The sequence below is a fragment of the Protopterus annectens genome, chromosome 6.part0 (genome assembly GCF_019279795.1).
Source record: "Protopterus annectens isolate FY-2018-M chromosome 6.part0, PAN1.0, whole genome shotgun sequence".
Classification (NCBI taxonomy): Eukaryota; Metazoa; Chordata; order Ceratodontiformes; family Protopteridae; genus Protopterus; species Protopterus annectens.
The window spans coordinates 401,063,507-401,088,227 of NC_056737.1; the positions used below are offsets into that span (position 1 = coordinate 401,063,507).

The 24,721-nt window shown below is 41.5% G+C and overlaps 1 protein-coding gene across 2 annotated transcripts in view; it reads left to right on the forward strand.

Moving 5' to 3' along the window:
- The window catches only part of LOC122804338 (spectrin beta chain, erythrocytic-like), a 2,132,081-nt gene that overhangs the window by 783,718 nt on the left and 1,323,642 nt on the right, over positions 1-24,721 (forward strand). For both annotated transcript variants that reach the window (XM_044074141.1, XM_044074142.1), the window contains one exon: positions 15,692-15,843. In XM_044074141.1, coding sequence (XP_043930076.1) covers positions 15,692-15,843 — 152 coding nt within the window. The remainder of the gene's footprint in view (positions 1-15,691; positions 15,844-24,721) is intronic.

Genomic DNA, 24,721 nt, shown 5'->3' on the forward strand with positions numbered 1-24,721 from the left:
ACTGTTGTGTGTGTGTGTTTTTTTAAACAGTAAAAACAAGTTACTAGGAAATAGACACAAAAGCTGCCTGACCTTTTAGCATAGATTTCTAAAAAGCTTTATTCTGCAATCCTGGGTTTCTTTCTGTCAGTTTGCATTGCCTACTTTGAAATTATGAACAAAACATTTAAGCAAACTGTGTTCCATAGTCATCCTGAAAAGAGGGAAATATACCTATTGGATTTACCTGTTTACCATATTAATAAAGTTGCATAGAAATGTAGAAAGGAGCAAAGGCAGTGTGATATGTCAAGAACATGCTACTTATTTTAAGTGGTGCAGGGAAAATCAGAAAAGTAATGAGGGATGGTTGATTCATTCTCCTGCAAATCTAAGTTTCTATCCATGAGGTTCACAAGGCCAGTCCTTTAGAACTTTGTATAATGTTAAGACTTTTAAAGCTAGTTCTGGCACCTAATATCTATCATTGCATTAATGATTTTTGTTATGTTTTCTGCAATGTCTCTTAAATTTTTATGATCAGTCCATCTTAGTAAATATAAAAAGTCAAAGAGGTAAAGGAAACCATTGCTGGTTTTGGTGGTAGATGGCTGTGAGAGAAGTAAGTATAGCATTTGTAATTAATAGTACAACAGTGTTTATAATGAGAGTAGAATTTTAAAGACACATGTATGCACATCCACACAGACACATGCACACACACACACACACACACACACACGCACACACACACACACACACACACACACACACACACACACACACACACACACACACACACACATAATGTGATGCTTTTTAAGCTCCTCATGATCCCTGGTGAAAGCTTTGGACAATTATTTGCTTGTTTTGTTATTTTTGGCAAATAATAATGTTAAATCTACAATCTTCTTCTTCTTCTTCTTTCGGCTTTTTCGGTTAGGGAGTTTATACAGCGGATCACCTGTCCGGCACATTGAATGGCAGTGTTTTACACAGTCGAGTTGCCAGCCAGCGCCCAGCCTCCAATCTACAATAATGAACATTTTTATGATTGCCCAAATATATTGAGCTTTTGCTACCATGGCTACTCACTACTAAACTGCAACTTGTTTAAATACTCCCTATAAAAAGAAACTCTTAAATCTAGGACAAAAAAAAAAACGTTTTGTTGGTTTAATTATCTTTAGTTAGAGACATTAAGCAGTAGTAATCTTTTTCTTTAAAGTACATGAATTTTGGGTAATCTGTATTACTGCTAAGCTGAAATGATGTCGGCATCAATAATTTGACATTTACCCGTGAGATTTATTTTCTTAGAATAGCAGATAGTAAATAAAACCATACTTAATGTATTATGTATCTTGTCCAAAGACTAGATTAGATAACTCCCAGGAAAACAAGGTTCTAACCTTGGTCCCCTCCTCTTTAATATTCTCACCAACATTCTCCACACCTCCACACAACAGGCTTCTCTAATACAGTACACAGATTACTCCAGACTCATTTGTACACCTTATAACAAGTAAAATGCAAGGAATCACACTATTAAAATGTTATGTGTAATTTGAATTCTTATTTTTAAGGTAATGTGTCCTTTAATTTTAATAATTGGTTAATGAATTGATTGCATTTTGGCTTTATTTAAATGAGGTAGATCTGCTATTTAGTTGTGGTGAAGTCCAGATCACAACAAGGATGAAATTGCTCAACTATTTATAAAATGTCTTCATTTTCTCTAAGACATTGGACTTATTTATGCCGGATGATTTTGCAAGCACTTTAGTCTGTTTTGGATGACTTGGATATTCCCCGCATTTTACTGTCTGTGTTTGCAATGTTTACTCTGCTGTTTTGGTCATTTGTACACCTGACAACATGGCGCACCTCCAATAAATTACCGAGGAGGCTTTAACAGACTGAAACATGGCTTTGTAACTTAAAACTCAAGCTAAGCTCAACCCTAAAAAAACTACCCCCCCCCGAATTCTCTCTTGAAGTCACCTTTCATAGCAAATTATAGTAGATGATAACCCTAAATTAGATCCGCATTAGCAAAAATGCATAAGATAAACTAATCAAGAACTAGGGATGTTTTATATAGCCAAAAATGTTCTTACTGACACAACAAAAGCTACACTTGCCACTGTTTATCTCCTCCCCACACTTCTGTATGGTACTTCCATTCTTACTAACCTTCAGGCATCACAAAAATCAAAACTTGAACAATGCTATAACAAAATTGCTAAATTTGCAGCAAATACCCCTTTCTTAACCTACCACTGTATAGCACTAAAAAGCCTAAATTGGGTAAAACTACCTCATCAACTAATATGCACACAGCTTCTTACCACCTTACAAAATTATCCAGACTCCAGCTGCTTGTTCAGTACTAAATAACATCCTGCCCGACTGTGTTCTTAGTCGGTCATTATCATCCAGTGACCAAAAACGTCTCTGTCCACAAACCTATCAAATCTGGTGGTCATTATCTGTACTTATACCATGTTGCTAAGGCCTGGAACTCCTTATTTGTATCCATCAGGTCAATACCCTCCCTCCCGTCCTTCAAAACCATTCTGAAAAACTTCCTAACCAAAAGCTGGTTCTGTTCCTGCTCAACATCAGGATAATCTATATCCCTAAATGTGAACAAATACCCATTCATAGCTTAACAACTTCTTACTCTCTGTTCTTCACTCCTTCCTTCCTTCTATCAATTTTTTCTTCCCAGACTCTCTGTCTAAATATACCATAAGCCTGCTTTTCTCTCAGTTTGTATTGCAATTCTGGTTTGTATTATACTAACTTACCTTTAATTTGTCTATAAACTGGCTAACATTTCTCTAACTATTAAATCATTATCATAGCAACAAACCGAAAGGATGAATAATAAAAAAAACACTAAAAAATAAAAATCATCCGCTGGTAGCAAACAAAGGAGAACAGATGATTAAAAACACACCTGGTTTTATTTTATCACTTTCGTCAAGAAGGACATCTTCAGAATAAAACCATGCTTAAAAAATGTCAGTTTATATACAAAATTCAAACAGTAACAATCTCATTAGCCAACTGATTCAAGCTAGAAAGCCAATATTTGTTAAAAGAAACAGTCACATTTACTAAAACATTTAATGCATATGGTATAATTAAGCCCAGGATATTTATCAGATTGCATTCTTAATTGCCATAAAGTTTCTTTCCTTAGCAACTTTTTTTTAAAAATCAACCCTCTATATCCTCAGCATCATGTTCTAAAATTTCCTGAAACAAGAACAGGCCAGAGTATGCATATACAGGACCTTAGACCTGATGGCATACAGGTATTCCTTGATCATATTGAACAGTTTCCTCGTGGTCATGCCAATATAAAATGCTTCACAGTGGGAGCAAATGGCAATATAAACTAAAGCCACTGAGTTACAATCATAGTAAAAATTTATTCTGATACTTCTTTTCATATGTGAAAGGCTTACTGATGGACCCAAATAAAATTGCACACACTGCAAATTCCACATTTATGTATGCCACCATTTTTCATAGTGTAAGGTAAAACCTTTTTCGTATCATCACTTTTTCTAGGTACTACTATAGACTTAGCTCTCTTACACACAAAACTAAGAGATGTTCCAAAAGCCCTGTATACATCAGGATTATCGTTAAAAATTCTCCTATTCTGACCAATAATTTATTTTATGTCCCTGTCATCAACAGTCATGCATAAAATGAAGCTGTTGGTAAATTTCTTACTAGTGTCACTAGCCACTAGCTCTTTGTACTGGCATGTCCCCTACCAGAATGTGGGAGGGAGAGGCTTATGTCTTTTCTGTTTAATTTCCTGAGCAGTATGTTCTAATAAACTCAGTTCATAGCCTCTATCTAATAATATTTTGACAGTTTCATCAGTAGCTTTTAAGAAATTGTCTTGGTCAGAGGTTAAGCTGGAAGATCTAATCTGACTCCTTGAACTATTTTTCTTCATATAAATGGGGTGGACACTTGAAAAGGGTAGGTAACTGTTGGAAAAGCAAGGTTTCCTATAGATTTTACTAGAAACTTTTTTTGTAACCTCATTCCAACTAACAGCAGCATCCAAAAAGGACACTGTGATTTTTTTCGTGTTTCACTATTGCAGTCATCACCTGTGGGTTATCCCTGCAGTGGTAGCCCTTGGCTGGCCTGAATACCAGAGTCAGTGTTTTTGTGCACTGGCTGCTGTTGCCTGTAGTCTGACATCAGGTCACCAGTACTATAAAGCAAGGCAGCCGACGTCATTACATCAGTCTTTCTTGCCGTGGAGCCCGTAGCAGAAGCAGTTTGCATGAGTGGCGGTCAGTCGCTACCAGAAGTCGAATTTCAGCAGAAAACATCTAAAGCTAAGTACCCTGTTGGGGACCCTTTTTTCTTGCTCTAACCGATGTCTGAAAAAGTTAACAATTGTCTCACCTGTGGAAAGCAGATCCCACACCGAGACTTTCATTCTTACTGCATCACTTGTTTAGGCCCAGACCGTGATGTCCCTCATTGCCGGTTCTGTGCCCTCTTTAATGCGAGAACTATTTGCTGTAGAGCTCTTTTTGTAGACAATTATTTTCATATTCTGTCTTCAAATTCCAATATGGCATCTGTCAGCCAACAATCCGCTGACATTCTGAAAGAACGTAAAGATAGAGACAGGCCACACGAGGCTAAGCCTACCGATAATGCTACCACTAAGCAAGTCGTCAGTTCTCCAGAATTCAGTGAGGCCCTTTTGCAGCCCCTGATGCCCAGTTCGCTTTCCACTCAGGCCTCTGCCAAGACCCTTTCGGAGTCTGGTATGTGCCGAAATCCACTTCGTCTTCAGAGCCTTTGGCTGTCTGCCTTGGTTGGGGCTGGAGCTGCGACGCAGGTACCGGGTTCCAAGCAGGCCATTCACACTACCGATACTAGACAAAAAACAATGTCTTCTCTTCCGACTACCATTTCTCAGAGACTGACAGATTCTCTCAGGCCTCAAAGCCAGGCCACTCCTAAGAAATCTGCTTCTAGCCACCATCTTGCTACTGCTCCCCCACCCCAAGCTCAAATGCTTAAAATGATAGAGGATCTCATCTCCCTTATCCGAGGTACTCAAGCCCCCAGTCCAAAAAGGAAAAAGCTTCCTTCTCCAAAACTTATGACAGACTAAGAGTCTGAGTAATCTGATTATTCTGCCTTTGAAGAGGAACAACAGCCCTTAACTGTTTATGAGGATTTAGATGCAGAGGAATCCATCCCCTCTGCCTCCCCTCCAAAGGACCTCTCCTTCAGGCAAACCCTCCACTCCTTCAGGGAACATTTCCAATGGGAATCTCAGGACTACCCACAATCAAAAAAAGGACTTAGAGAGATGTTGTTCATGTTTCACTGCTGCAGCCATCACACTTGGGTTATTTGCCTGCAGGTAGCCCTCAGTTGGCACGAATTCCAGAGACTTAGTATTTATACGTTAGATGCTGTCACTACAGGACTGACATCAGGTCATCAGGGGTATAAAAATAGGCAGCCAACGCCATTACATCAGTCTTTCTTGCTGAGGAGCCCAAAGCAGAACCAGTTCGCAAGTGCCAGTTGGCCGCTACCTGAATTTTCGTTTACGAATTTAATAATCTTGGAGTCTTCTAAAGCTAAGTACCCCATTGAGGATCCTTTTTTCTTGCTCTAACCGATGTCAGAAAAAGTTAACAATTGTCTTGCCTGTGGAAAGCAAATACCTCACAGGGATTTTTATTCTTACTGCATCACCTGTTAGGCGCAGACCACGATGTACCTCGCTGTCGGATTTGTGCTTTGTTTAACTCCCGGACCTTTCATCATTGGGCTCTCTTTGTCGCTAAATTCGTTCGCTCTCTGTCTCTGTATTCTGAAATGGCTTCGGTAAGCCATCTGACTACGGATATTCTGAAAAAACATAAGGATAAAGACAAAGATAGACCACATAGGTCCAAAGCTGCCGACGATGCTTCCGTTAAGCTAGTCGCCAGTCCGTCTGTACTCAGTGAGGCACTTTAGCAGCCCCTGATGCCCACTTCAGTGGATTCGCAGCCCTCTAACAAGACCCATTCGACTTCGACTATGGAAACTGCGGATGTGTCTACCTTGGATGGGTCCGGAGCCACTGTGCAGGCACCAGCTTTTGAGGCAGTTCTTTGCTCAACCGATGTTTGACTCAAACTGACAACTTCATTTTTAACTAAAACTACTGAGTTTCTTAGGCCCAGAGTATGCACTATGCCTAGAAAACTGACGACCAAAGTGCATGCACCTGCTCCCATGCCACAAAAACAAATGTTTAGAATGGCCGAAGACCTTATTACGCTGATTAGGGGAAGTCAGCCTTCCCCTGCTAAGAGAAAAAGAGATCAGTCCCCTACAGCTTCTACAGACCAGGAGTCCGATGACTCTGAGATTTCTGATTATGAAGACATGCCCTTGTTTGCTTATCAGGATTCAGATGCAGAGGAATGCATTCCCTCTGCCTCCCCTCCAGAAGATTTTTCTTTTGGTGAAACCTTGCATACCTTAAGAGAGCATTTCCCCTGGGAGTGCCAAGACTATCCTCAGCCAAAAAGAGTCTCAGAGAATTTCTAGAGTTGCCCCAGCACAGGCCTTTAGCAATTCGCCTGTCTTGGATATTGCTGCTGATGTTTTTATGGAATCCAGTCTTACTCCTGACACTTTAACTCCTGCCCCTAGGAAACCAGACGGGTACTACAGAGTACCTGATACTCACAAATTTCTTTTCAAGAATCCTACTGCTGACCCAGAGATAATTTCCCAGGGGCCTAAAGGTATCAAGGCAACTACAGCCAAGAATCCCACCCTTCAGACAGGGATTCCAGAGCTTTGGATAGATGGGGTAAGAAGGGGTAAGATGGTTTATACCTCTGCTACTCTTGCTATTAGGGCATTGAATTGTCAGTTTCACATGCTGAAGTACCAGCAACATATTATGAACTTACTAAACAAAAAGTGGCAACCTTTACAGACTGTGCAGAAAATAAAGAATTGCAGGAGCTTATGCGCTCTGCAAGCCAAATCAACAAGCATACTTTGCACTGTGGCTTTGATGCCCTAGAAGCATCTTTCAGGGCAGCAGTCACTGGCTCTGTACTGAGAAGACATGCTTGGCTCAAGGAGCAGACCTTGCCAGGCCATGTCAAGTCAAAGTTACTAGACGTTCCTTTGAACAAGGACAGTTTGGCACCAAAGCAGAAGAGGTTCTTAAAAAGATGGGAAAAAGCTAAGTCTATGCAGACTGTTAAATAATTCTTACAAGTGCAATCCCGTAGATTCAGTAGGTATTGCCCTTCCAAACACTTGTCCTTTACAGCACCCTCCAGGCCTTCTCAAACCAGACCCAGGGGAAACAGACCACCCAGACTACCGTCTCAGAATATGCAGAGATCTAAGCAATGGAGTGCCCCACCCCTAAAACAGGGAGTGGTAAGCCACCTCCCTACGGAAAAAACTCACAATGACTTCCTTACTCCACTCCCCAACCCTGCCCAACTGTTTGTGCCCCTAGGAGGAAAACTTGCCCTTCATGCAAAAAACTGGATGTCCATCACACAGGACCAGTGGGTCCTCAACATTGCGGCCCAGAGATACAAATTTTATTTCCATTCACTGCCAACCCCAAGCAGGTTAACAGACCTTCCTCCAAACCAGTGGGCAGAGGCTCAAAACCAAGTAGCTTCCCCGCTCAATATCAGAGCTATTCAGCCGGTTCCAGTAGAACAGAGGGGTCAAGGATTCTACTCCAGACTCTTCCTGGTACCCAGAAAAGAGGGCTGTTGGTGACCTGTCCTGGATCTTTCAGTTCTCAACACCTTCCTGGTGGTACCAAAATTCAGAATGCTTACCCTGAAACAGCTCCTTCCCATGCTAGCCAAGGATGCCTGGTTAGTCACGCTAGACTTAAAAGAAGCCTATCTGCACATCCCCACAAGGGAGTCATGCAGGAAGTTTCTACGTTTCAGGGCAAGATCTATGCATTTTCAGTTCTCTGCACTTCCCTTTGGCTTATCTACTGTGCCCAGAGTTTTCACAAAATGCCTGGCTCCAGCCATTGCATATTGTGGGCAGAGAAATATTCAAATTTACCCGAACTTGGACGACTGCCTGATTCAGGTGGACAGTCAGGAATTGCTGTTGCAGCACCTGACATTTGTAAAACACCTTCTCACTTCCTTGGGGTACACCATCAATGAAAAGAAATCAAAACTGGTACCCAGTCAAAAGTTGTATTCCTGGGAGCAAGCTTGGACACAACATCCCAGATGGGATTCCTGACTTCAGAAAAACAAGTCTATCTGACGGCCTACTCTAAACAAATGACCACTAGAACCCAGCTATCAGCAGAAAAAATACTGCAGGCCCAAGGGTTCATGGCCTCATGTATACTGCTAATTCCATATGCAAGACTACATATGAGGAAACTTCAATGGTACTTAAAAAGTCTCTGGTGCTAACATTCTCAGGACCTTATCATAACCTGTCTAAGGACAGAGTTCCTTTGGTGGGCAGAAGCATGCAACCACAACAAGGGACTGCCCTTTTCTCAACCGCACGCCGCCCAGACCCTAACCACAGATGCATCAGACTATGCCTGGGGAGCACACATGGATGGCAAATGCATTCAGGACCACTGGAGCCCAAGTCAAATTCATCTGCACATCAACCAAAAAGAGATGCTAGCTTTGCAGAATACCCTGACAGCTTTCAGACCCCTTCTCTTTCCAGGACAACTGCTAATAAAAACAGACAACACCACAGTCATGTGGTACATCAACAAGCAGGGGGGGAACCCACTCCTACCCACTCTGCAGGTTAGCCATGGCCCTGTGGCACATGGCCTTGGGCATGCAAGTCCATCTGCAAGCTCAATTCCTGCCAGGCAAACAAAACTCACTGGCAGATGACTTAAGCAGAAATCTCCTAGACCCACATGAGTGGCAATTGGAGCCCAGCACCTCCAACCTTCTGATTCAGAAATGGGGGACCCCAGAGGTGGATATCTTTGCCTCCCCCTACAACCACCAACTCAGCAAATACTGCACCAGGAATCCTCACAACAGGGCCTGGAAAGTGGATGCCCTATCTTTTCAGTGGGTAAATCTTTCAATCTGTGTCTTTCCCCCTCTGCCCCTTCTACCAAGAGTATTACTCAAGATAAGACAGGACAGACCAAGGACAATTCTGATTGCCCCGGACTGGCCATGCCAGCACTGGTACCCACTCCTGCACAGCCTGTCACCGGTGCCACCCTGGCACCTACACCAGAACCCAACCCTGCTCTCTCAGCAGGAGGGACAGATTATGTATCCACAACTGCAAACCCTAAATTTTGTAGCATGGCTTATTCCTTAATTTCTTCCCCAGCAACCCTAAGCAAGCAGGTGCTGGACGTCGTTCTTGAAGCCAGAAGACCCAGTACAAGAAAATTCTATGCCAAAAAGTGGAAAAGGTTCTGCTCCTGGATTCAGTCCAAAGGAGAAGACAACTCTGCCCTCCCTGCCCCTAATCCTGGATTACTTAGCAGATCTACTCCACAAAGGCCTGTCCTTCTCCTCCATTAAGATACATGCCTCTGCCATTTTGGCTGTTTACAACACTGAGCCACCTTTCTTCTGGCACCCTTTTATCAAACAGTTCCTGAGAGGGGCAAACAACTTAAGGCCACCAAGGAGAGCACCCACCACTGCTTGGGACCTTAACTGTGTACTGGAAAAGCTTACACTTCCCCCCTTTGAGCCTACTGAATCAGCTGAGTTAAAAGTCTTCTCTTGGAAAAAAGCCTTGCTTCTGGCCATCACTTCAGCTAGAAGAGTGTCTGAGCTACAAGCACTTGTGGCTGTCGAGCCCTTCATCATTTTCCATGCAGACAGAGTCTCTCAAGGACTAATCCCCTCCTTTATGCCCAAGGTGGTATCTGATGTGACCCTTAACCAGGCCATACACATTCCCACCTTATTTCCCAACCCTAAAAAAGGGGGAAAGAATTATACACTCACTAGACATGCACAGACTACCCTTCATTATTTTCCATGCTTACAGGGTTTCCCTCAGGACTAACCCTTCCTTTATGCCTAAAGTGGTGTCCATTGTGGCACTCAACCAATCCATCCATTTGCCAACTTTCTTCCCTAATCCTCAGAATAAAAGAGAAAGGATCCTGCACTCCTTGGACTTGCACAGACAGCTCAGATTCTACCTTGATAGGACTCCCTTCAGAAAATCTGACCAGTTACTAGTCAGCTTTGCAGCAGGGGCAGAGGGCAAGGCCATTTCAAAACAAACAATTTCCAAATGGATAGCACACTGCATCCATTTCTGCTACAAGCACCATGGGAAACCAACCCCTCAGGGGGTCAGAACACATTCCACTAGGGCAACATCTACCTCTACAGCATTTCTCAGGGAAGCCCCTACCAGGGACATCCTGGAAGCTGCTACCTGAAGTTCTGTACACACCTTCACCAAACATTAACACTTGCCTATCTTTTCCAAATCCAGGGCAGGTTTTGCAGCAGCAGTCCTGCAAGGCATACTAGCCAGCCATAACTCTTCTTGACTGCCTCCACCCTTCTTCAGCTTTGGAAATCCACCCAAGTGTGATGACTGCAACAGTGAAACACAAAGAACATAGTACAGTTGTGTACACTTACCATAAATGTAGATGTTTGAGTGTATTCACTGTTGCAGTTCTGGTTTCCCTCCCTCCAGCCCCCTGTTTTTTTTCTCTCTCTCTCTCTCCTCTCTATGGCTATTACTCACCCCTTTCAGGGGACTTGGTATTTACTTTTTACTGGTGGTGTTTTTCCCACCATGACTTAGATCCCTATTTGGGGGGCTCATGACATTTGGGGCAAAAAAAACTGATGTAATGGCATCGGCTTCCTGTTTTTATACCCTTGACAACCTGACGTCATTCCTGGAGCGGCAGCATCCAACACAGAAATACTAAGTCTCTGGTATTCGGGGTGACTGAGGGCTACCTGCAGGCAGATAACCCAAGTGTGATGACTGTGGCAGTGAATACACTTGAACATCTAGATTTATGGTAAGTGTACACAACTGTACTTTTCTGGACCCGCCCCAGCACAGACCCCTGGCCATCCCACCTATTCTAGAAGTGGTGGATGATGTTTTCCTTGAATCCAGTTTAGCTCCTGATGCCCTGCCTCCTGCTCCAGCTAAACCTGACAGGTACTACCGAGTACCAGATTCTCATAAATACGTGTACAGGAACCCTGCTGCAGACCCTGAGGTCTTTACACAGGGACTCAAAGGAGCTAAGACTAGTTCTGCTAATAATTCTCTTCCTTCTGACAAAGACTCCAGAGCTCAGGACAGATGGAGTAAGAAACTATACACCTCTGCACCCGTAGCTATCAGAGCACTCAGTTTCAGTTCCATATGTTAAAATGTCAACAACACACTTTGGAACAATTAAAACAGAAGATGGCTACCTCTCTTGACAGTGCCATCTCAAACAATCTGGCATAATTACTACACTTTGCTTGTCAAGTGGTCAATCACTCATTACAATGTGGATATGATGCCCTAGAAGCCTCTAGCAGGGCAGCAGTGAGAGGATCTGTTATTAGAAGACATGCATGGCTGAAGGAACAACCTCTCCCTAATCATGTCAATTCTAAGTGTATTGATGCACCCCTAGATAAGTTGGGGAAAAAGCAGAAGAGGTGCTTAAAAAGATTGAAGACAAAGCAAAATGTATGCAAACAGTAAAAGATTTCTTTCAAGTTCAACTTCCCAGATTCAGCAGGAACTTCCCCTCTAAACACACTGCGTCTTCCCTGCACCCAGCAGACAGGGCCAAAGTAAGCCTCGCAGGGACAGGACATCAAGGCCCCTATCCCAGGGCCAAGCAAATAAGCAAACAATGGACCACTTACAGCTCTAAGGCAAGGAGTGCTAAGCCAAGCTTTTATGGTAAGCACTCACAATGACTCCCCCCTCCTCCCTCTGCCCTCCTTTCACTCATTTAAAACTAGGAGGAAGGCTCACCCTTTTCAAGGGCAGTTGGGTCTCTATAACCAAGGACCAATAGGTATTAAAAATCATTTCTCAGGGATACAGATTCTCCTTCAGCGAACTCCCAATTCCAAGAGAGTACCCAGCCCTCCCCCAAACCAGTAGGCAGATGCATTAAAACAGGTAAAAACACTAATATCCCAGGGGGCAGTAGAACCTGTCCCTCTGGAACAAACAGGAAAAGGTTTTTACTCCAGACTATTCCTTGTTCCCAGAAAAGAGGGCACTTGGCACCCCATCCTGGATCTATCCAGACTGAACACCTCCTTGGTGGTCCCCAGATTGAAAATGCTGACTTTGCAGCAGCTCCTGCCTATGCTCACACAAAATGCCTGGCTGGTGACACTAGACCTAAAAGATGCCTACCTCCACATCCCCATCGGGGAATCGTGCAGAAAATTCCTGCACTTCAGAGCAAGCAATCAGCACTTTCAGTTCTCTGCAGTGCCCTTTGGCTTATGTACTGCTCCCAAAGAATTCACCAAATGCTTGGCCCTGGCTGTAGCATTCTGCAGACAGAGAAATATACAGATTTACCCTTACCTGGACAACTGCCTCATTCAGGCGAACAGCAAAGAAAAGTTGCTCCAGGATCTTCTCTTTGTCAAAAAACTCCTTACTGCCCTAGGGTTCACCATCAACGAGAAAAAATCAAAGTAAAACCCTACCAGGAAAACTGTTTTCCTGGGAGCTGCGCTAGACACAGCAACCCTAATGGCTTTCCTATCCCCAGAAAAGCAGAGCTTCCTTCCTCTCTACTTCACCCAGCTGGCTTCCAGAAGTCACCTCACTGCGAAGATGTTCCTGCAAGCCCTGGGATACATGGCATCTTGCATCCTTCTCATCAGGCTTCACATGAGAAGGCTTCAGTGGTACTTTAAATAAACTTTGGTGTCAGCACTCTCAGTCCCTAGAGACCACTCTCCCACTGATCCCTTGCATAAGGGATGAATTTCTCTGGTGAGCAGATGCCTGTGCCATGAACAAGCATCTTCCCTTCATCCTCCGCACTTCCGGCCAGACCATCACCACCGATGCCTCAGACATAGCTTGTGATGCTCACCTAACAGGCAGGTGTACCCAAGGCCTTTGGAATGCCCAGCAACTTCACTTCCACATCAACCAGAAAGAAATGATGGCAATGCAAAACTCTCTGACTTCCTTCCAACCTCATCTCAGGCCAGGGGTCCTCCTTATAAAAACAGACAGCACCACAGTAATGTTGTACATCAACAAGCAGGGGGGCATCCAATCTTACCCCCTGTGCAGGTTAGCCATGAGTCTGTGGCATACAGCCACCTCCATGGGGCTGCACCTAATTGCCCAATACTTACCAGGGATCAACAACACATTGGCAGACCACCTAGACAGAAACTTACTGGACCCCCATGAATGGCAGCTCCACAGAGAAATCTTTCTGCAAATCACCCAGGAGTGGGGGACCCCAAAGGTGGACCTCTTTGCCTCGCACCTCAACCACCAGCTGCACAAACTTTGTACCAGGGAGTATCATCTCCTAGCTTGGAAGGTGGATGCCTTGACCTTCCCCTGGAGCTCCGTCTTTGTGTACGCATACCCTCCTCTGCCCCTTATTCCCCAAGATTTTAATCAAAATAAGAGAGAGAGATCAAAGGCCATCCTCATTGCTCCAAATTGGCCCAGACAGCATTGGTACCCCTTACTACACAGTCCAACCTTACAGCCCCCAAAGCTGCTTCCTCTAAGGTCAGACCTCTTGACCAAGGAGAGGAGGAAGGTACTGCACCCAGACCTACAGACTCTCAAACTTTCAGCATGGCTCAAACACTAACAACTAACATGAAGTCACTGTTAAGCAAATGGATCCTGGACATCATCACAGAGGCCAGAAGGCCCACCACAAGAACATCTTATTTAGGAAAATGTAAAAGATTCTGCTCCTGGAAACAATCAAAAGGGGGCAGTACCTCCCAACCTTCCATCCCTCTCATCCTGGATTACTTAGCAGAGTTGCTCAATGGTGGCCTCTCCTTCTCCTCTAAAATCCATACGTCAGTCATCTCTGCCCATTATGCCTGTTATGATTCAGGCCCACCCCTCTTCTCTCACCCTTTGATTAATCAATTCCTCAGAGGTGGTTCTAATATCAGGCCTCTCAGAAGACCTCCTACTCTACCCTGGGACCTTAATTATGTGTTAGGGAAACTAACCTTACCTCCTTTCGAACCTGCTGCTTCAACAGAATTGAAATACCACTCCTGGAAGACTGCCTTCCTACTAGCTATCACTACTAGCTATCACCTCAGCCAGTAGGGTCTCAGAACTTCAAGCTCTCATGGCTGTCATGCCCTTCATAATTTTCCATGCAGACAGAGTCTCCCTGAGGACTAATCCCTCCTTTATGCCCAAGGTGGTATCTGATGTGACCCTTAACCAGGCCATACACATTCCCACCTTCTTTTCCATAGTGCTCAGGAAATTAAACAGAAAAGACACGAGTCTCCCCCCCATTTTGATAGTAGGGCATGCCAGTAAAAAGAGCTAGTGACACGAGTAAGTAATTTACCAACAACTTTATTTTACGCATGACTGTTGATGACAAGGACATTAACACTTCTCCAATTCTGTCCAATAATTTATTTTATGGTAATCCTAATATATACAGGGCTGTTGGAGCATCTCCTAGTTTTATGTGTAAGAGAGTCACATCTATTAAGCAGTACCTAGAAATAAATTATGATACAAAAAAAAAAGTTTTACCTTACAGTGTGAAAAATGATGTGGAATTTGCAGTGTGTGCAATTTTATTTGGGTCCATCAGTAAGCCTTTCACATATGAAAAGTAATATTAGAATTAATTCTTACTATGATTGTATTTTTCTGTGTTAAAACACATTACTGAGGACTGTAGAGGGGTGATTAAAAAAAACAGTTGGTAGGGAAAGAAACTTTATGGCAACTAAGAATGCAATCTGATAAATATACTATGTGTATTGCATGTTTTTTGTACATGTGACTGTTTCTTTAAAGAAATGTTGGCTTTCTAATGTGAATTAATTGGTTAATGAGACTGCTACTGTTTGAGCTTTGTATATTAACTGACATTTTTAAGCATGGTTTTATTCTGAAGAAGTCCTTTTTGATGAAAGTGATAAAATAAAACAAGGTGTGTTTTTAATCATCTGTTCTCCTTCATTTGCCTACCAGTGGATGGATGATTTTTATTTTTTTAAGTCATCATCATATAACTTGTAATCTATATTCTTATCCAATGTTTTCATATTATGTCGAATTAGGTATAATTGTTTAAACTGTAAAATTATTGTTTTTAAAATGTTTTGTAATTGGAGCTTTTCTCCCTGGACTTCCACTGAAAAACGGGCTCCTACAAGTCAGACTTTCCTTGCAATCAAATGTCAATAAATAAATTATCTAGTGTAATTAATACATCTGTTAAGAGTCTTTTTGATGGCAATAGAAGAAATTGCTGAAAACAATTATTAGGAAGAAAGTATGATTATGGTCTACCATTTGTTAAAGGTGTTACATTTTTCATGTATGGAATGCTGTTACACTTCTCTGTATTAGACAGTATTTAACTGTGGTACAAACTGGCTTTTTTCTAAGTATGTTTCACTAATACTTCCAGATGAACGTGAAGTGGTGCAAAAGAAAACTTTTACAAAATGGGTGAACTCTCATCTGGCCCGTGTCACCTGTCGCATTTCTGATCTGTATATGGACCTGAGAGATGGACGCATGTTGATCAAACTGCTGGAAGTTCTTTCAGGAGAGCAGCTGGTATGATACTGTCTTCAGCTTTTGTAAAATTTAGACCATGTTTATATTTGTAACTAGTGTCTAATGTATTTTTTTTAAGTAAATATACTTCCTGATTTCAAACTTTGTCATCCGAAGTGTCTCCATGGTTGCATTTCTGAATTCCACCAAAGGTAAGTGTAAATTACTCTGAGTAGAGGTTATTGTATTATTATAATGAAACTGTACTGTTTAATTTATATGATTTTGTAAGCTTTTTTATGAAAAAAACTTTCTCTTGAGTTTCCAAGCATCTGTTAAAATTAAAAAATTAACGCGGACTTCAAAACACATGTCTGAGCTTGCATGGTTTGGTCATTACATTTTTATTTTTTGTTTTCTAAGGTTTTTTAGTGTAGTTAGTAGACTCATTGATATTGGTTTTATTTTGTGTCTTCCTTTCTTCAACTTTCAGAAGACACTTCTGCATGTTTAGTTTCTGCTTACTGTTTCAAGCTGTGTTTGACATTTTAGTCAGCATGAGCATCATATTTGGTTAATTCAGTGCTTTTTCACCATGTATCTGTAGAACTATATGTATGTCAGTTTTACTGTATGTGGTATTTCTCTGTTTTTTTTTCCTATATGAATGAAAACAGTTGCATCACATTTACTCATAAATGTTGTGTTTGTTCCAAGACTTATGTTACCTTCATAGTAATTCTGTTTATTTATCAGAAGCTTTGTGTGATCTTTCTAGTATCTCTGTCATTAGGTTACACCATAGAAGCAATGTCCCATCAGGACTCATGGAAGTGTTAGTGGGAGTGGTTTAACAGACTGTTCACCTTAACAAGGTCAGTCAGGTTTCTGTTTCATTTTTGATATAGTCAAGTAGAGGTTTACTATCACAGTCTTCAAACTCATAATCCTGAGACGATATTATTGAAATACACAAATACTGAGGACCATAACATTTAACTCATGGATTTGCCACAGATAGAGTGTGATAATCAGCTGTTTTTTTTCCTGAAAAACTGTTTCTTTTCACCTAGTCAAGCAAATAAGACTGGACATACTGAGAAAATGGAGGCTGGTCTTAGTACTTTGCCTGACTGCATTAGAGAGCAGGAGCAGAAGAATGGAAAAATCTTGAAAGCAGGCTCAACACAGATGGTGTGTTCGGCCATTTTATGAAAAGTGAAGGTACAGTCAACATGTTGATTGAATTTGAACAGTTGTTGTGTCTTTCGGCTTTTCCCGGTTAGGGGTCGCCACAGCGGAACTCCAGTCCGCTAATGATTGGTAGTTGATTTTTACGTGCCGAGTTACCAGCCCTGACGCACAACCTTCAACGAAGGTACACCCATTCATGCATGTCTCCACGCAGAAGACGCTCTAGCTGAGAATCGAACCGGACAGCATTTTACTGTGAGGCTACAATTGAATTTGAACAGTAACTGTTACAAAATGTGACAAACAGAGTGAGAGTTTAATTATCATCTGGATACATGAAAAAGTGCGAAGGGATACTTCAGTAGTTTGGGCAAGAGAACAAAATGTCGTGATATGAGGAGAATAGGTATCCAGTGTAATGCAACAGTATAAAATTTAGCAAGCTGTAAGACCTTGAATATTGCAACCCAAGCCTGTAGAAATTGAGTCCAGACCAGAGCATATTTAGCAGATAAACCTTATAAGTCCACAGCCTGTTGAAGAGAATTTGCAAGTGTTCTTTATTATGATTAATATTTTTTCTGGATTACTAATGGTACAACCCAGTAAAAAGGAAAACAGGTTTTAGTATGAACAGTACCTGAAAAACTGTGTTTTGTGTGTGGAGTATCAAATTAAATTAAAAAAATGATCAAAAGTCTCCCTTTATTGACACTGATCTACAAAACAGGGCTGAAGAACATGGGACTCTGGAGCTGCACATTCTGTATCACACACAAACAGCCAGCTTGATACAACATGTAAAGGTTTGCTCAAGGTCCATATAAGGAAGAATACAAATTCAGGCACTCAGATACTTGTGGTTTGTTCAAGGTCCATATAAGGAAGAATACAAATTCAGGCACTCAGATACTTGTGGTTTGTTCAAGGTCCATATAAGGAAGAATACAAATTCAGGCACTCAGATACTTGTCGTGGTTTGTTCAAGGTCCATATAAGGAAGAATACAAATTCAGGCACTCAGATACTTGTTGTGGACGGTGCTAAGTGACCACCTCTGCAATGAGGTAGTTAAGTACTCGTGAGAGGAATGCAGGGATCGCCTCATACTTACCCATGAACTGTTTTCCAGTGGATTAGTGCATTGCAAAGCTCTAACAGTTACATTGTGAAGCAGTGCATCTGATGATTTCAGGCACAGTGCAGACATTACTCTGGTTTCATGTTGCACCTGAAGAATGCATACTACCCCACTCTCCAGTGACTAGGAAACAGAAGTAGAATGGAGTGGTGCTAATAAAGTAATAGCTGAGGTAATAAACCTAGAGGTTCACTCAACAGTCAGTACAGAGGGCAGACACTGGCGGAATTGTGTTTGCATAAAGTTGCTCAGGTAATACAGTAAGGTAAGATACAACAGAAGTGATGAAGTTTTTATGACCTGAATATGTGTAAAAATCACACAATCAAGATGATCAGAAAGGGATTGTTTTGTGTGAAGAAGCAGATGATACTTTTCTTATATTGTTAAAACAGAACATCCTTTCTACTTTTGTATTTGTAGATTGTTGCCATGTTCTTAGTGGTAGATAGGGGTTATGGAAGGAAAAGTGCCCCATGAAAGAAATTACTGCTCATATCTGATATTTTGGTGCTGAAATGTGTGAATATTTCCCTCAACTGGTCAGACAAGAAAACCAGAGCTGTGAAAAGTTTTTCATTTTAATTTGGAAGATTTAATTGTGGAGTGTTCGAAATACATTACTTTATGAGATGAAACTTAAAACTGCTTTCTGAATACACCCTGGAGTGACTTGGGCTGTAATGAGTTACTCTGTGCAAATATGATTATAATTTCTCAAGGAAAATATGAAAAGTACAGATATATATATATATAAGCCATTTACTTGGTTCATCCCGTAAGTATTTATTTTGTTTTTTGTTTGTTTACCGGGTAATGTCCGACTGGGCCAGGGGCCTGTTTTCAGTGGAGACCTGGGGAGAAAAGCTCCGCATAGTAGAATACAAACATAATACAGAGTACAGAATACATACAGAAGTGAGTTATAAACAAGTAACTTGTGTTTTATATACATAAGAAAATCAAATTCAATTCAACAACAATGATAGAGAATGCCATTGAGCAGAGAAAATGAAGATTCATCATGTAGTCAAATATCATATATAAGTAACAGTAATGAGTGTTGTATGTTAGAAACATGTATCTGTAGCTAAGGATGTCTTTCATTCTGATGATCCCAGATTTGGAGCAGAGATGGCAGAGTCCAAAAGAGAGGATGAATAAGAATTCCAAGTAGGGTGGGGAGGGTACAGGGGTTGCAGAAAATAATAGGTTGTATGAAGCAGGTGGACACTGAAAAGTATAAGTAAAGGGTATGGGAAAGAAATTAGCCTGGAGAGTGGCAAAAACACAGCCAGTGATTAGCAAGGTGCTCCTTTAGGAGGAGCTTGAACTGATGGTGGTTAGGGATTTTAGTTATGGTATTGGGAAGAGTGTTCCAGAGTCTGGAAATTTTGTGCGAATAGAGTGAGTAGCCATGAGAGTTGTGGGAGTCAGAAACCTTTTGCAAAAGTTTGTAGATTTGACAGATCTTGAGAGTGTTATTGCACTGGACTAAGTTAGAAATAGCAGGGCAGTTGCTAGGTTGATTGACTATTTTGTGGGCTAAGGTTAGGTGAAGTAGTGAAAAAAGGTTGGGGAGTTCTAGCCAGTTTAACTGAGAGAGAGAGCAGAGCATTGGTGAGAACTGTGTGGTTGGTTAGTAGCATATTTTGCAATCATATTGTAGCATGATTCTAGGTTGTCAAGGTCTGATTTTGGAACGTTTATGAATATGAGGGAGCTGTATAGGAGGGAGAATAGCAGGTGTGAGAGGGCTGAGGAGAGTCTGCCTTTTGGAGTTAGGAATGATTTAGCTCTGCATAGGGTGCTTAGTTTGATGTGGACTTTTTTGATTGCAAGTGCAATATGTTTGTCAAATTTTAGACTATTGTCTATGGTAATACCTAAAAGTTTAGTGTGGCTAGTGGGTACTATTTTGATGCCATTTGCAGAGATGATTGAGAGTGGAGGATGGGAAGGTTTGCGTTTTTAATTACTGAAAACTATAATCTTTGTTTTGTTGAGGGTTCAGAATGAGTTGTTGTTGGGAGAAGTATTTTTCAATGTCTTGGAAAGCTGATTGCATTTTTAGTTTGAGTTCTTGAGGTGAGGTGGCTGAACAGGTAAGTGTAGCATCATCTGCATACTGAACTATGGATGTTAGTTGAGTAGCAGAGCTGAGGTCATTAGTAAATAATGGATAAAGAGAAGTGGACCAAGTATAGAACCATGGGGTACACCTATGGAGATGGGGCATAGGGGAAAGTTTTTCATTCTGTAGCCTGTTGATGATTGGAAAGATAGCTGTGGAACCAAGTTAAAGCTGAATGGCTGAGGCCATGGGAGGATAGTTTATTAAGTAGCAGCTGGTGGGATACAGTGTCAAAGGCTTTGGACATATCAAGAAAGATGGATGAGACAAGCTGGCCTTCATTCATGTGCTGATGAATAGTGTTAGTGAATGTTAGTAGAGCAGTGCTGGTACTATGTTTAGGTCTGAAGCCGTGTTGAGAACTGCAAAGTAGATTATTGTTTAGGAAATAGTTCATGAGTTGCTTGTGGATGCATTTTTCTAGGACTTTTTCCAAGAGGGGGAGGATGGCTATGGGGTGATAGTTGGTTAGTTCGGTAGAGGATCTGCCTTTGTGGAGGGGTATGATGTGGGATATTTTCCATAGAAGTGGAACATATATTTCTGTAATAGAGTGGTTAATCAAAATTGATACTGGGTAGGCAATTGATGGAGCGGCAATTTTTAGAAATTCATTTGAAAGTTTGTCTGCAGTGACACAGCAAGGTTTAAGTTTAGTTAACAGATTATTTATGTAGTTAGTTGTCTGGGTGAGAAAGTGAGGGAGTTAAGGTTTTCTAGGGTGGGGGTTGGACTGTGAGAGATTGAGTAGGTTGGTTGTCCAGTAAGGAGGTGACGGTATTTATGAAGTGGGAGGTGAATTGTGTAGAGGTAGGGTCTGAGTTGTTTGAGGTGGCTGGAGGAGGGGTTGGGGTATTACCGGTGTTGAAGAGATGGTTGATGGATTGCCAGAATTTTTGGGGGTTGTTTATTACTCATGTACATATATTACTCGTAAGTAAAGGGCTTGCAACAAGAAAAAAGGAGGTTATTACCTCTCTGTACTCCTCCCTCATTAGACCTATAATTAAGTATAATGCCTTGTTTGGTATGTACCTCTCCAAACACCTTCACCAACTGGAAAGGCCACAGGAATACCTCACAAAGGGAATCCATGGCCTCCAACACCTGTCCTGTGCTGACAGGCTCAAATCACTATCACTCTACTCAGCATCATACAGATTGCTCAGAGGTGATCTGTGTGTCGCCTACAAGGCAGTATCAGATCCTGCCCTCCTAGCGATGCTTCATATCCTTAAGTCTTAACTACTTGCGCATTACCCACTCAGTAGGCCTAAATCTAATATGTGACATCAACAAAACCTGCTGGAGAGACAGGTTTGTCTCCCAGAAGCTGCCCTGTCTCTGGAATTGACTTCCCATACATGTCAAACAGAGTACCTCGCTGACCCTCTTCAAGAGCAACCTTGATGAGTGGATGGGAAACCACAAATTTGTCCCAGGGTTCCATTTTTGTCCCTCATTGACAGGGGCGACAGGTGCTGACTGAGGTTTCTTTTTTGGGCGTAACTCTTGGCTAGGCTTGTAAGGGCCCCAGGGCCATTAGCCTAGTAACTTCCTATGATGACGTTTTCTGACATTATTGATGAGATGTATTTTAATTTTAATTGTAAACTTTTATAAGGGACAAGCACTCAGCTTACTAGATGGCTTCACACTGATTAACTGTTTAACCTCATCTGTCCCAGTGTGAAAAAAGAAACTGATAGATAAGGGCCAGTAATTCTGCCAGTTTTAGTAAAATTCTGTTACTGGCTAGTAAGTATACTGCCTGGATGCCAGCAAAGAAAAAACAACAAAGAGAGCCTTAAAGAAAATCAACTTGAAAAAGATGAAGAGAAAACACTGAGTGGGAAAAATCCTGTAGCTGCTCAGCAAAAAAGCAGTTCAAGCTCCAGCTTTGGTACAAGAGATGACTTCCAGTAATGTAGAGGAAAAAATAAATCAAATGTACTCATAGCTGATTAAAATAAATGAAACATTGAAGGAGTATATGATCTCAAATGATGGCAGGCTGGAAAAATGGAAAAAGCTGTAAACATCTATTCAGATGAACTGATAAAACTGCAAAAATCAGAGGTTGAAATGAAGAATAAAATGCTGGTAGAGTATGAGACTGCTCAAGACAAGATGTTTAAAAAAAGTAGATTTAGAGGACAGAGCACGCAGAGAAAACCTGCAATTTACGGCTGTGCAAGAGAAACTGGAAAGAATAGACTGTATTCATTTTATGAAAGCACAAATAAGTAATTGGACTTGTATTCCATAGCAGGATTTGTTAACTGAAAAGGGCACATCTTGTGTATGGTGCAGACCTGGTTGTGTGAAAGATCCAAGACCTGCATTAGTAAAGATGCAATCATACCAGCTGAAAGACTTGATCATGACAAATGTGTGGCAGAAGGGCAAAGTATTAAAAAATGGAAGACCTTGAAGACAGAAGAGTGTTTGTGGAACATGGTTATTCGCTGTACACTAGGCAGAAGAGAAGCAAATTCATGCCACCAGTCAGGGAATGTCAAGAGGCACACAAGTTGAGCAGGACCAGGACAGAGTCTCACAAGTGGGAATTGAGTCAAGAGGTCTTCATGGAATTGATCCAGCTGTGGGGAATGCCTCAAATTGGTCTTTTTGCCTCCACTCACAAGAATCTGTTGTCAGTATTCTGCTCCAGGAATCCATGCAAGAAGGCCTGGAAACAGATGTGTTTTCTTTTCCTAGAACAGGAACATCCCTGTATGCTTTTACTCCCCTTCCACTAGTATCTATGGTCATTCAGGAGGAGTCCCCAAAGAGCATTATTATGACTCCTTTCTCCTTTTCTTTTTGAAATGGCCAAGCTTCCTCACAGACTGGACCTTCTCACATAAGAGAAGGGTGTTTGAAACATCCCAACCCCAAACAAATGTAACTAACTGTCTGGATGATAGAATCTTAATACCTTTTAGGCTCCTATTTTCTGAGGATGTTCAGCACGTATTAAAGGAGACAAGAAAATTTGCCACTAGAAGGTCCTATATTAATATTAGCAAGAACTAGCACCCTTTCAGAGTTAATGTCTCTCGGGTTGTACTTTGTGTGAATTTCTATCCTCTGACCTGTTTTCTTCCTTTCTCAAGGTTCATTTGTTGACTTTTTAAGCATGTCTGCCCATGGATCGCCCTCTTTCAATATAATCTTCTTTTTCCTTTTGAAAAGGGTATTCCATACATCGTGGAAAAACAAGCACTTGCTCCATTTGAACCAATTAGGAAGGCTGACTTGAGGTTCTTTACATGGAAAACAGTGTTGCTAAATGCTTTGACATCTGCAAGCTCTTACAGTGGGTCAGCTTTCTCTCTTTTTCTAAGGAGATAGGGTTTCCTTAAGAATGAATCCTTCACTTAGGCCTAAAGTGCAGTCCAAAGTTATTTTGAGCCATGACATTCATCTCTTTGTCTTCATTCTGGAACCTAAAGCGTAAGGGTGAAAAGCTACTCCATACCTTGGATGTCCACACACAACTTCGGTACTATCTTGACCAAAGAAAATCTTTTAGGAACTCTGATCAGTCGATCATTTCCTTTGAAGGTAAAAGGAAATGACAATCTGCAAAACTATTTCCAGATGGGTATCTCAACTGTAGAAGGGATCAATATGATGAACATAGTTCAGTTATGTAAGTACACTTGCCATAACTGTAGATGTTTGAACGATCATTGCTGCAATGCCCACTCCCTCCTTCCATGCCCCTTATTTTTATAAGTTTCTGTTGCCATGGTAATGATGTTTAACTTTAGTTTCTTAGCATTAGCATTTTCAGGGCACTAGCTTCTCTTTCAGTTGGTATAAATAACTCTGAAGGGCTTGGCACCCAAACCACTCTTTTCTTCTTTTCAGCCTGAGACAAATACTGGTTTGGGTGTGTGTAAGGTGCTTTTGAAACTTTGGAAGCTTGGCCAGCTGTTGGCTACCGCACAGGATATAACCCCCATATAGCTAAGGCTACTGCAGCAGTGATCATTCGAACATCTACTAATACGGTAAGTTTACCTACACAAATGTACTCCAGCAAGCCTCAGAGATGTGGGTTGTATAACAGTTCAAGTGATGTCACTCCAGTTGAGGCTTGGGATACTTCTGATATGACAGAGAAGAAATATCAGCATTTTCTCCCAGTTTTTCTTATCTAACTCTACAACCTTTCATGACATGGGTTTTAAGTTTTCTTAGTGTTCAGATAGCTCAACCTTTTGAGTATGATTTACAGTTGCCCTTGGCTGTTTTACTTTAAATCGCTGACAGAAATTATGCATTACTCTGGATGTGAATGGGATACCATTACTCTGGATGCGAATGGGATACCATTACTCTGGATGTGAATGGGATACCATTACTCTGGATGTGAATGGGATACCTAGGTCAGTAAGAATTTCTTGGAGAATTTTTATCCTAGAAAAGAGCATTGCAGTTTTTTCACAATGGACTTT